We start from the raw sequence: 13,053 nt of genomic DNA on the forward strand, positions 1-13,053 counted from the left end.
GGTCCAGCAGTGTGATATGTACACAAACCTGCACTCCATCACTGCAGCCATTGGTGTTCAATGACTTCACTCCAGGTGCTCCTTTCTCACAAGGACTAAGTGGTGTCAGTAAGCACCCAGCTAGAGGAAAAACATCGAACAGCCCCCACAGATATTTGTGTTGAGAATGCTCCAGAGGCAGCTGGGCCTTCCACCTCAACCCTGCCACCTTCAGCCGAGTAGGAGTTCATACTGAGGAGGGTGCACACACCTTCGGGCAAGGTGCACTCAGCATGTTGAGGCCTCAAGGCACAAATGTCACTTAAGTTGCCCAACCGAAAATCTGAGGCTAACAGAGTCCAGATTAGAGCTGGCTCCTTCACCCTAACGGCAGAGACCAGGACCGTACTAAGATATTATGGGAGGGAAAGAAAGAAGGTGACAACTTTCTGAAGGCACAGTAACATGGGTGACATGTCACTATAAATATTTCCTCACATTTATAAATATATGTTCATTTTCTTCATCAGTTGTGTTAGAAAATGTTTATCTAGCTGCATCTACAATGTCGAAGGTACAGAGCCTGTCCGTACTGTGCACATCATAATGTTTGATACAAGTGACTCCTGTTTGCAGACTATAGGTAACTGGCAGGTGATTCGTACTTTGGCAACTAAGGTCAATCTTTCCAAGTGTCAATATATTTCTAGTGCACTAAAGCCATTAGAGGGACTGATTCATAACGTTGGATGATATGGTTAAGAGTGCTGGGGGTAGGAAATTGGACTCGAGACAGTAGATTAATGCCAAAGGTTTACACATCATGTCCTAATTGTGTTTCAGTTTTAATGTGGGTTATCTATGTAATGTTGTAACCCTTTGAATGGTCTCAGTTTTTCAAAACTAAAGGCACCTCTCACCGAATGAAACACTAACCCTGTTCCCTCTGGGCATGGTCCCAGCCATATTCAGCTCCATAGAACTCTATGTTTTCTTTCAGGAAGGAAGCGATGAATTGAGTCTCATTGGATCTAAAAGACTGACCGTGACCCACTTTCTGACTATAAAGATATGGACCACTTACCCCTAGCCACTTTCCCCAAGCAGCTGACTGACCATTTCTAATCGCCTGTTCTGTTATTGGAGGCTGCCCTTGACTTACTGCATTAGGAGCCCCTCCATGAACGGTGTCTCCCTGGAACTGAATAAGATGTACTCTCCTAAGACTTTTGAGACATGGCTGTTTGCTTAAAGCACATGCAGTAGCACATGCAGTACATTTCCTGTGTGAATTGCTGGCACATGATGCAGAAGTAACACAGACAGAGTACAGTGTTGTACAACAGTATGTCCAACACTTTAACTGATGACTGCCAAAAACCATAACAATTTGCATGGGTTTGTATCTGCGCTAGGCAGATTAAGGTAGAATACTGTGAGCCTTGAGCTGAAGCTAAAGAGGCAAAGTGCCCAAAAGCAAGACAGACCATGGCATGCTGTCAACATTAAAACAGACACAGAGCGAGCAAGCACTAAGAGAGTGAATGAGGATGCCTTGGATTCTCCCTAGCCGAAGCCATGAGCTCGGTCCCTGCGTGTAAAGTACCCTGGCAGCAGTTTTGCAATGTAAGATTGTGGTGTGCTCCAAAATGTAGCATTGAAGTGCAGAAGCATGCTGTAAGTAGATAGGAGTTGTACAATGATGATGCAATGAGGCCGGTACATGTTGGATATCAGAATCTGTGCTGGGTTTGCAGGTGGCCATCTTGGAGTGTGCCCTGAAATGTTGATGTCAGATTTCTGAGATAGAGGTCCCAAGGTGTAAACAGGGCAATGGTATTGGCAGCTAACTGCTCTGGTTTTCATGTTGGGGCCTCTTGGCATTTAATTTCTATCTGGCAGATAGCAGAACAGGAAACTACATATTAACGAGCTGAGTTTAATTAATACTGATGTTGAAAATGTGTGAGAATCCATGTTAATATGCCTCTTGCTGTTCATTAACAAGAATTTCATGGTGACATCCACCATCTTTTGAAAATGGGACTTCTGATCGCTGTGCAGAGAAGGGCCTCACTATACATTTCTCCCAATTTCCCCAAGTTTCTCATCATAGCTGGCATCATTCAGGGGCTGGGAACATTCCACTGGCAGTCTTAGCTAATTTAGGATTCTAAGTCTTTATTATAAAGGACAGCTAGTTTTATTTAGCAACTCCTCAGTTTTAGTGAGTTTAAATGTTAAAAAATGACATTAATGATAAAGAACAAGAAATTGTTTGTACAGTGTTAAATTCAGTGCAAAAGTATGTCAGATGTAGAAAAAAATTGACGTCAACGTTGTCATGGCAGCCTTCTTTGATACAAAAATAAAATCAATTAATCTTATTGATTGAAGCCATTTAGAGGCAATTTCTACCCTCAGATCTTTAGGAAATCTTTCAGCCATCTTGGAAAATAAAGATTTTCATTCATCTTAAGATGACATATTGATAAAGGAAATCTGAACTTTACACTAACAACAGTGTTTGGAACAGCAGAAATTTTAACAGCTTTCAATTTTATTGCTGTGATAATAACTTTTACAACAACAAAGATTCAACTACTTTAATCAACAAGGAATACAACAGTTCAACAAAATATGCATTGTGCAAGGAGATCCTTATAGTGATTGTCCAATTCAAGAAAATGACCAACAACCTTGAGTGTCTATCAGTCAATGCAATTACATTCACTTGTATTAAACTTTCTGTGAGAGAAATATGAAAGCAGACCTGAACTTTCAACCAGCTTCAGCACTGGATACCAAATCTAATGACAGACCAGGTTAGTACACTTCTCTAATAGATGAGAAGAACATCAGATCTTGTCTTACATCAGCGACAGATCAATGAGAAACAAATTATGTTTGATAAGATCATAACAGCTTTCAATCAATGTTTCACTTGAACAAAAAAAAAGACACTGGTGAGATCATTGCTTCAATAGCAGATACTAACTCCCAAAAGAGGCTGCAGATAATAATCTATTAATAACCTATGTGTACAATTTGAACTATGAAACTATAAAAACTTGCAATAAGAATTTATTTGCAATAGAATCATCATTGAGCTTTTAGATTAATCAGCTAATCGCAAGAGATCTAAATCTCAAATGAGCAGTCAAAACAGCAGCAAATACAAAGCTTTGAAGATTGTTCAAAAAAACAGTTGAGACAGCAGAAACAACCTATAAAGAGCATTATGTACTTAAAGCATAAAAGAGCATTCAGCTAGAGCAGACAGACTTATACATTTGAAAGGTATAGTGCATGCGACAGTGTTGCATGAATTCCTAAATAGTTTAATCCTGCAGTGTCTTGTCACAGGTGTGACTCCAACATCAGCTTATTCTAACACTGGTTTAACTCTAGGAAAAAAGATCACTGCTCAAAATGTTCTACAGTCTTAAGAACACACCAAGCTGAAGAATGGTCACTGGACTCAAAATATAATGCTACTTTCTCTCCACAGCTGCTGCCAGACCTGCTGAACTTTTCCAGCAATTTCTGTTTTTGTTTTTGATATCAACATCTGCAGTCCTTTGTTTTTTTAAAGCTGTAAACCAAATTGTTTCTAGGTCGACGTATGTGATCATGCCTTGGGACAGAGCCTTGAAGAACAGATCAATACTGCAATGGGGCAAGTTTCTTTACGTGCGTAACAACTAATTATGGAAAACCAATATACTCTTCTTTAGGAGAAATTAAACAGACACTTGATATAGACTTGACAGAATTCAACTAAGTAACTAGTTATCCAATCAAATTTAAGCCGAATTCTTGTGTCAGGATCACAGATATCTCAGATGATAAAGCCAAATATATCACCTCTAGATTTAAAGTTGTGTTCAGTGAGAAATAGCACACGCACAGTTAAAGTGGAGTTACATATCATACTGACATTTAACCATCACACATCATCAGCCTCCATCAATCTTCTCTAACGCCTAAGAAGGTATGTTTTGCCCTAATCCCCTATATAGTGTACAGGAACCGTAAAGGAACTGCTGACCAGTATCCCAAATTGTTCATAGGATTGGGAGAAATTAAAGTGCGTCCCACGTTTGTTTTCAATGCTGATGCCAAACAATTTTGTCTATTTGTACATAGCCAAATTCCTTGTCCATTAACAGCAAGAGCGGTCATATGGAAGTTAGCTTCCCAGTGACTGAGCCTGCAGAATGAAGGCCAGACACAATCACATTTCCCCAGATCAATGGCTCAATACTAGTGGATCTGACTCTACTCAATATAGCAGATGATAGAGAAATTAATCCTACGTCCATAATTGATGAAAGTTTGGCTAAACTTTCCATCAGTGGAATATCTACAAATCTGAAAGGCAATATTTCATTTTGACAGTTCATCCTGGATGCGATATCTTGGCTCCTTACCATTTCAATTAACCTTTTTAATTAATACTGTTTCAGTAGGCTGCCTTTAGTATTGCTTTTGTATCGGAATTTTCCAGTATACTGTGTTCAATATTCTACAGGGACAAAATGGCACTATAGGTCACATGGGTGATATCCCAAAACCTGGTGAAACTATCCAAGCTTCATGAGATTACATGATGTCCTGGAACATTCCCAAGCAACAGATCTTACACTGAATGACAAATATAGGTCCCTACAGATTCTGTTTGTTTGCTAGGTAACATAGTTAGCAACGATAACAAAGTGTGAAGCTGGATGAACGATATTGGAGTACAGGTATTGGGGTGGTTCTTTTTCAAGAACAGCCTGAATGATGTTAAAAAACCTGTATTGTGCTTCAAGGGCATTATTGCTTGCAGAATCCAAGAATGCCACCATTGACAAAGAGGCTTTTGTGGCTACTGAGTCTGTGAAAAATATTCTGATTACGTTTTGGATCAGAAAATTAAAATTAAACCAGATCCTTACCCTTTGGTCTTGTCATTGGATGAGGAAAGTTTTTAGAAATGACTACTCATATATAACAATGTTGACTCAGAATTATGAGATTCTCATCTGAGATGTAATATGTCCAAAACAAATATCAGAGGTAAGCAGATGCACTTTCCAGAGCCACAGTTGATGTGTTCATATCTGATGATGATGATTTTGGGGCTGAAGTACACTTGAATGCACAGGCAATAGTACTGTTTTGGTCAGCCACATCAAACAGTCTGAACCTCATCAGAAAGAAGCAGGCAATGAATCCTCGCTCATCATTCTTCAAAGCATAGCACCCAAGAATGACCTAACATTCAGTTTGCATCCTGTGCTATGAAGACTTCCTTTGAACACAGACAGCACTTCTCTATTAGCAAAGATTCATTATTTTTTGATGATCAGCTGGTAATGTCCTATTCATTGCAGAATGACAATCTTCAGAGGATTCACTCAGGGCTTTTAGATACAACTACGTGCAGAGGAAAAGCTTATGTAGTTATTTTACCATCAAGGATTTCCAGATAGTTAGAGCACCTTGTTGTTAATTGCAATACATGAGTTATACACAGCTTTGAATGGTAGGGCCCTTTCATTCCAATTAAATTTCCTGATGGACTTTGGGTTTGTATGGGCATATACTTACTTGAAGATGTTAATTCTTACCTCTTTTTGGTCAATTACACCTTAATATAATTTGAAGTTAAATAACTATCATCAATGATCACTGAAACCATTTGGAGACTGCTGTGTGAGATGTTTTCTGCCCATGGTATCCTAAACATTATTACTTCCAACAAAACCACACAGTTTGCTCACGAAATGTTCAAAACATTTGCAAAGACCTTCCGCTTTCAAGACTTCACACATTTGCTCACATATTCCTAGTCCAACGAAGTGACGGAAGTATGAATAGTTCAGACAGTAAAGAAAAATCCAGACTTACTTACTGCCCAACTTGTTTAATCCTCCCCCACTCTGCTGGAAATGTTGATGGGATGCTGAAAACAACTCAGCTTCCTACACTGTCCAGCAACTTGCTTCCACAGGGCATTAGTAGAATTATTCACACTGCTTCCCAAAGGAGCTGCTAACTCCAGAGTAGGCAGGCACAGAGCTATAATAAACAAGACTGAACTAAGATGTCTAATTTAGAAAATGGTCAACTGCTCTGGATAAAGGATGTCACAGAAAGGGTACAGTTAGACTGCATGAACCTTTCAAATATGGTATAAAGTTACATCTTCAATAAAAATGGTCGTCTCAGCTCATTATTCTGACCTACTCACTTACTTTCCTCACTGGAACCGTCTGCCTCACTGGAACAAAATCAGGCATCGCTGGTGGGTGGTGCGTCATGAATTATTATTGTCTTTTATTTGATCTCTTGGTTCACACTATCCACTCAGGATGTGTGGTCACATCATGAGGTCAACAAAATCATTGATCTAATGGAAACCAACAAAGATCACCATTTTACTTCAAGTGTTTCTACATCTTCCTATAGCTTTTTCCTTATTCATCTATCACCAAAAACGAATCAAGGCATATTTTTAATCAGTTAGGAAGCAAGAAGTATGGGGGGAAAGACAGGAAGTGGAGATGAGGGTTATCAGATCAGCCATGGCAGAATGATGGAGCAAATTCAATGGGCTGAATCGTCTACTTCTGCTCCTACATTTTGTCTTATAAGTTAAAGACTTGAGGCAAGGGTAAGAGAGATAATGACAAACTGTACAGTAATTGCTGTAACAGGGAGTAACTTAAGTAACACAGTTGAGAATATGTAAACATGTTAATTGATGGTTATAATGTTGGAAAAAAATTTGGGGAATTGTGAGGGCTTTAAGACCCTGGTGCAACCTTCAAATGATGTCATGGCATTGCTTCCAATGAGAAAATGTAGCACAGTGGAGGCAGTGCTAAGTTAGAGTGAAGAAAGAACATGTAGAGTATGATCTCTCAACAATTTAACGATAAGCTCTGAACCTGGTATATCTGAGATTACCATATAAAGTTGAGTAGTGTTATATAGAATTAGATTTATTGTCACGTGTGCACTCACATGAGTGCAGTGAAAGATTTACAAAGTCACCACTTACAGTGCCATTTTATGTACAAGGTACCCAGGTATGGAATATTTGAATTTTAGTGTTAGCAGGCAATAAACTGTTCTACAAAACCTGAGCTTGCAAACAATTTTGACTTATCCTTCTCTTTGGCCAGCTTGTCTTGAGCCAAAACTCTCAGGCGTGGTTCTAAAACCATGTGAGATAAAATGTTTTAACGATTCCAATCCTATTATTAATTTGAGGACTCTTTTCAAAATAATAAATGAATAGTAATGTCTGTCATCTCACTAAATTTAAAAAAAAGTCTGGGACATTTTGACAATTCAAAAAGGACTCTTTAAGTACAAACACAACAAAAGATATTACATCAACATAAAGAATCATTTTTTGAGGCCAAGTGACCAAAGTGAATAGTTTTCCTTTGATGCCTTCACGGAGTACCAATGATTGAAAACATAGCTTAGAGTGTAAGTTTTAAGTTTATCATGTGTGCACTTGAGATGTTCACTACCTTCTTAACCATGTTGTTATTTTCCCTGCTCACACATTACACATCTCCTGCAATGATTATCACACTGGATTGAATACCTGATGACATCACATTACTCCTTCAAAGCCCACAAAATGTTTGTGGACAGTTATCAGCATAGTTATTGTGCTGACCTCAAAATTCAAGCTGCAATTTCCTGTCACCAAATTTCTCATCTAGCAATGGTGATCAAGATCAAGGTATCTGATGAGAAGATCTGTATAATCAAATTTGGAAATCTATGCCAGAACAATTTTGGCAAGAATACAAAGGCAGCTCTGATTAAATTAGAATGAGAAACGTTTTAAAACAAGCTGAATCTTCCAGCAAGAAAACTGCCTGCCAAACAACATTTTTGTTCATAAGGGATTTAACCTAAATGTTAGCTGTGAAAGCTTCTTCATACAAATAAATATTCTCATGGTACAATTTTCATTGAAAGAGATAAGCATAAAAGAAAATTACAATGAGTCCTGTGGAACATATCTGTTATTTGCTATGTCTATGATCATAATGTTATATTTCTTGCAGTTTACAATGCTCATGATGTAATATGTGTTCATGTCACTGAGATCATTTCACTTCTTACTTAACATGTAAAATGTATTGCTAAAAAAGAACTTTACAGCCTTTCTAATGTTAATTGCTGCATGAATTTTGCATGACAATATTTCATCAAATCATTTAGAATGGATATTTCTTTGTGTACCAGCAACTTCAATTTGGTGACCATACAGAAGTGTGTCAATTGTCAACTGGGTCTAAGCATGTCAGTGAAATAAACTAGTTGTGCAACATGACGACATTTTTAACGATGATTTATGTCAATTTTTAAACTAAAAAAAAGAAACTAAACATGCCAGCTTTAGTTTGCATGTTAGCCACAGACATTGCTTACTTTATTGTAATCTAAGCATGAAAAAAAACTATTGAGGTTCCATTACAGGAGGCAAACAAAAACAAAGTCTAGAGAACTTTTTTTTATTGGATTCACAAACTATGCCAACAAAGTACAGATTCAACTGCTGTTTAGACAGCCTATTGTAAACTTAATAGCAAAAATATCTGTGCATTCAAAACAATACATTTATAGTTTCAATACTGAATCTATCTTGGCAGAATGCTCTCTCACATCTAGTTGCACATCACTTCGGCTCTTTTAGAAGTCTGAATTCTCTTCAGAATAATCATTTGCATCACCATCATCTGACCTGACTGAAACCCGGAAATGGCGCCTCAGGAAGCCACCATATCTTTTTTGATTATCCCACTTATATCTTGGTCTGCCAATTCTTCTCATAAAACCCCCATATCTCTTTTGAAGCTCCATGTTTTGATTTTCTTCATCACCCAGTTCTGCACTTCTCTTGTAACCAAAGCCTTTCATGAATCCTCCATAACGCTTTAGCTCTTGGATGTTGGGGCTGTCACTACTTTTTTCCAGAAGATTCTCCACTGCAGCTTCAAGTTCCTGAGAATTCTTCTCTAATTCAGTTGCATCCCTTTCGTCAAACTTATGCAGAATTCCTCCATACTTCAGATTTTGTCCATTGTAACCATTTTGTTGGGCTAATTGTTTGGCATAAATTCTGCTCTTGTCAATCTTCTTCATGAAGCCCCCATCATGATTTACAAGACTATTATGCGGTTTTCCAAAATGTGCCTCTGCACTCTCATCTTCCTTTTCATCTGTGCCTAGGTCAAGAAGATCTTCATTGACAATGCCAAAATGGTCAGGCTTGTACGAGTGAAACGCTTTATCACATTTTTCCCACTCATTGGTAGAAAGCACTACCCCTTCACACTCTAAAGTGCAGGTCTGGAAGATAGCAATTAGAAGATAGCACTTTTCACAGCTACATTAACTTTCATAAGAATAGTATTTCAATTGGTATTGGCCAAAAAAGACCTTAATTAATAAAAATTAATTTCAAGCAAATAGCAATTTTATTAGTCAAAAATGGCATAATTTGTATCATAAAGATGTTAGCAATAAAAAGAGCTTTTGCATGTTGCTGTATTTTTCATGTAGAAGTAAATGGACAACAAATTCTATTCTATATGATGTGGTCCAGACAGGAGTGCCCTATTTGTGAATAGTTAAACAAGGATACTTATTTGACCTCAACATGTAATGGACAGCTAATGTGTAAAAAGTAAGTAAAGATAAAGAAATCCAGAAATGATAGAGATAACCTTCTGCTCCAGAGATTGCAGTATTTACTGTTATACTTGGTACTGAAATTACTGTAATGGTATAAACCTCGGGTCATTCCCCAAATATCCCGCACTGAAAAACAGTTGAAAAAAGTTAGAATTTGAGCATGCGAGTTAATTAGACTTTAACAGTAAAAGTTGTGAAAATTATTGGGGAACAATATCAGACCCTGAAAAAAAGCCATTTGCGCGTCGCCGAGGGGAACATCGGCTTTTATCTCGACTGGTGGTATTTGATCTCCGGAATGTTTCCAACAGTATCTACTTGTATTTTAGAACTGCAACATTTTAGGGGTAACATCGTTCTGCAGTTATATCAGAAGAGCTGCTTTACAAATGCACGTTCTTTTCAAAGATTAAACAGGAGCAGGATCATTATGTACATTGTTTTTGAAGGACAGTCCTGTGCTTACACTCTCAGCAGGTAGAGGAGTTTAATTCCAAACACCTCAAACCTGGCAATAAATTTACCAAACGGAGGGCAACCAGAGTAGCGGAATGGCAATAGAGAGCAGATAGAAGGATTGAAAAATCGTTAATCTTGAACTTCTCCGTTATAACCAATCTCCATTCAAACAAGCTTTTCAAGGTGTTAGAAAACACCCCCTGCCGAACATTTGCTGTTGCGTATTTCAGCTAGCGTTAGAATATTATCTACCCATATGTCGAAGAAAACGATAGCTTGCAAGAGTTTAATCTTACTGGCTGCATTTATAGTTTTGCACTTATTTTGTTCTCAAACTGCAGCTAATTAAGCAAGTTTAATCATCAACACTATTCCATCTAGACGCGTTCTGGTTGATAAATTCCCAACTGTTCTGCAATTGCTAGTAGCTGTTAAATGCTCCACAGGACACCGCTATTGTTGCTGCCCATATATCACTTACTGTTTCTAGTCGCCTGGTTCGTTATATTGGGCTACATTCTACTGCGTGTTCTTATTGTGACTCGGAAATCGAACATATTTCCACGCAACAGAAACTACTGGAGAAACTCAGCAGATCCAGAAGCTTCTGTAGAGAGAGAAAGCCGGGTTAAGTTTCGGCACCGGTATGACTCCTCCTCAGAACTCAGTCCTTTCGGAGTCGTTAACTCCGTTTCCCTCTCCACATGGATGCTTTCAGACCTGCTGAGTTTCTCCAGCATTCTGTGTTTATTTCAGATTTCCAGCATCCGCAGTAGACATTTCCACATCCTTGTCACGTATTGCAGCATGTAGCTAACAGTAAATATATCTTCCTGGGGAGGTTGGAACGCTAAGTAATCTGCTTTTTTTGAGCGTTGGTATAGGTATATACAGATTTCATAGCCATTCCGAGCGTGTTGATCTGAATGCTCGTAGAAAACTCGCAAGTTTACTGGACCAACAGTCGCACATAAATGAAAACAGATTTCTTTCAATTAACTAATTCTACTGCGAAAGAATACCTGAGGATAAATATACGGCTATTATTTGTGTCCCTTAATCTGGTTGATGGGAATGAGTGGCACCTCTGAATGTATTCACTACAATGAGACACGGCTCTGTCACCAGCTGATTCATGTAGAAAACTATAGCTCGTGCTGAGCCAAAATTGAGCGTTACTCTGATTTCTGAACTGGATGACCGAGTGCGGTTATCTTACCAATGGTTTGATTGAGCTGTCTAGGACTGAATTGCATGTCGAACACCAGTTGGCACAATCCGCGTGGACCGTGTGCAGTGGACTAAAGGACAACACCAGGACAAACACACTCCACTCCATCACCAGCCTCTGAAACATCAAGCGTAATTGTCCCTAGAACATTGCTTCCAACTCAAACATTGGTTAAAAAGGAACATATTGAGGTTTCAGATCGAAGCTTTTAGACAAGGATTTGGGTGAATTCGAAAACAAAAAACATTACATTGAAGACGCCTCTGCTCATTCAGATCCTGAAGCAGCAACTACAGGTTTTCTACTTTCATCTTCAACTTCCATTAATTGACCTTTGTCAGGATGGTTTCCGACAATGGATTCGGAGAAATACCCAAAGATTCGAAAGTTGTGGACTTAGAAGCGTTACGTTGTTATTTAAGTTTTGCAGCAGTTACTACCGCTTGCAGAATGTTGGAGAAATTGGTTCGGCTAAATAAGTTTCTAAATTTGAACATTCTAAATGTTAAATCAGTATTCCATGGCATTCCATCTCAGCCGTTCTGCACCTTCATTAACATACATTTGAACACTACATAAGCAAAGAACGCATGAGCTGTTCAGAGAAGTACAATTGTATGGCTCCATCCTTTATATTAGGCAAGACCTTCCAAAGGAAGACCCTGAATGTTAATATGATTGTACAGCTTAGTCCAAACACTAATAAAAGTTAAGAACTAAAGTAGATTTGAACAAGTGCGCTACCAACATAATTCAGAGATTATGCGGGGATGGGAAAACTGTGATATCTAATTTAAAAAAACAGTTCTCAGTTACAATTCAAAGAAGAAATGGGTGAATCTCTTGCCAAGAAATGTACTGTAGGAACCTCCGCCAATTAGAAATTCCTTGGCGGAGCAACTAGTTCGGATCTTTGTTGTGCAATTGCAAGGAAGTGAAATTTTGAACAAATTATTGTTACCTAAAATAAATTGTGCACGGGCTTCACTATTCCCTCAAATGAATCAGTCGCGAACCGATCTTTGAGAACACGCTTGGATGGTCTTCACAGATCAGCAGCTGTTTAACACATTAGTGTGTAACTGCGCTATTCACTTCAGGTGGAAACTGAGTAAATAGTCAATCGAGAAAGGTTAGCTATCACCAGCGTGAACTCCAGGGTAGTTTCACTGTACAGAGCTGCCCTTTAACCTGCATCCCTCTAGTTAGAGATTCCTATCAATACCCGATACTTGATGAATACTTACTTTCAAATTACCTGGATATTCCTTGAGAACGAACCAGTCGGAATCGCTGCAATTTTACCGGTGAAAAGTGTGGACTCCCTTTGTGAAGCGCGCCTTACAGAAACCGCTCCCGTCCACACAGCTATCCTCCGCCTCGAGAAGTGAAGCTGAGATCCAGGGTTTTCCAACCTGCAGCCTCCAGCATCCGCTATTTATTTACCCACAACGTTATGCTGACATTGGCGACGCTGAATGCACGTCTTTTTTGAGCCAATGACTGCATCGATTGGATTAATTATGGTCCAGCAATTCCCTCAAATGCTACCAACATATTGCATAGCCGTCACACTCCCGCGCAATGTTATAAAGACAAGTACAATTCGGGGTTTAAAAATAACAGGCAGTAAATTAATTACTCTTGTCTGGTGCTACTTTGATTGT

General features: G+C 38.6%; 1 protein-coding gene across 2 annotated transcripts; it reads right to left on the bottom strand.

Annotated features, from left to right (window-relative positions):
* Positions 1–8,497: 8,497 nt before the first annotated feature.
* Positions 8,498–12,824, bottom strand: pdyn (prodynorphin). Of its 2 annotated transcripts, none has more exons than XM_048550552.2 (3): positions 12,645–12,824; positions 11,375–11,503; positions 8,498–9,351 (listed from the first exon to the last, which is right to left on the bottom strand). In XM_048550552.2, the coding sequence occupies exons 2-3, from the start codon at positions 11,492–11,494 to the stop codon at positions 8,692–8,694; spliced, it is 780 nt and encodes a 259-aa protein (XP_048406509.1). In that variant the 5' UTR covers positions 11,495–11,503; positions 12,645–12,824; the 3' UTR covers positions 8,498–8,691. The 2 variants fall into 2 exon arrangements, with proteins under 2 accessions (XP_048406509.1, XP_048406508.1); XM_048550551.2 differs by having other exon boundaries at positions 12,634–12,823.
* Between the last annotated feature and the right edge of the window lie 229 nt (positions 12,825–13,053).

Source organism: Stegostoma tigrinum, chromosome 19, assembly GCF_030684315.1.
Source record: "Stegostoma tigrinum isolate sSteTig4 chromosome 19, sSteTig4.hap1, whole genome shotgun sequence".
NCBI lineage: Eukaryota > Metazoa > Chordata > Chondrichthyes > Orectolobiformes > Stegostomatidae > Stegostoma > Stegostoma tigrinum.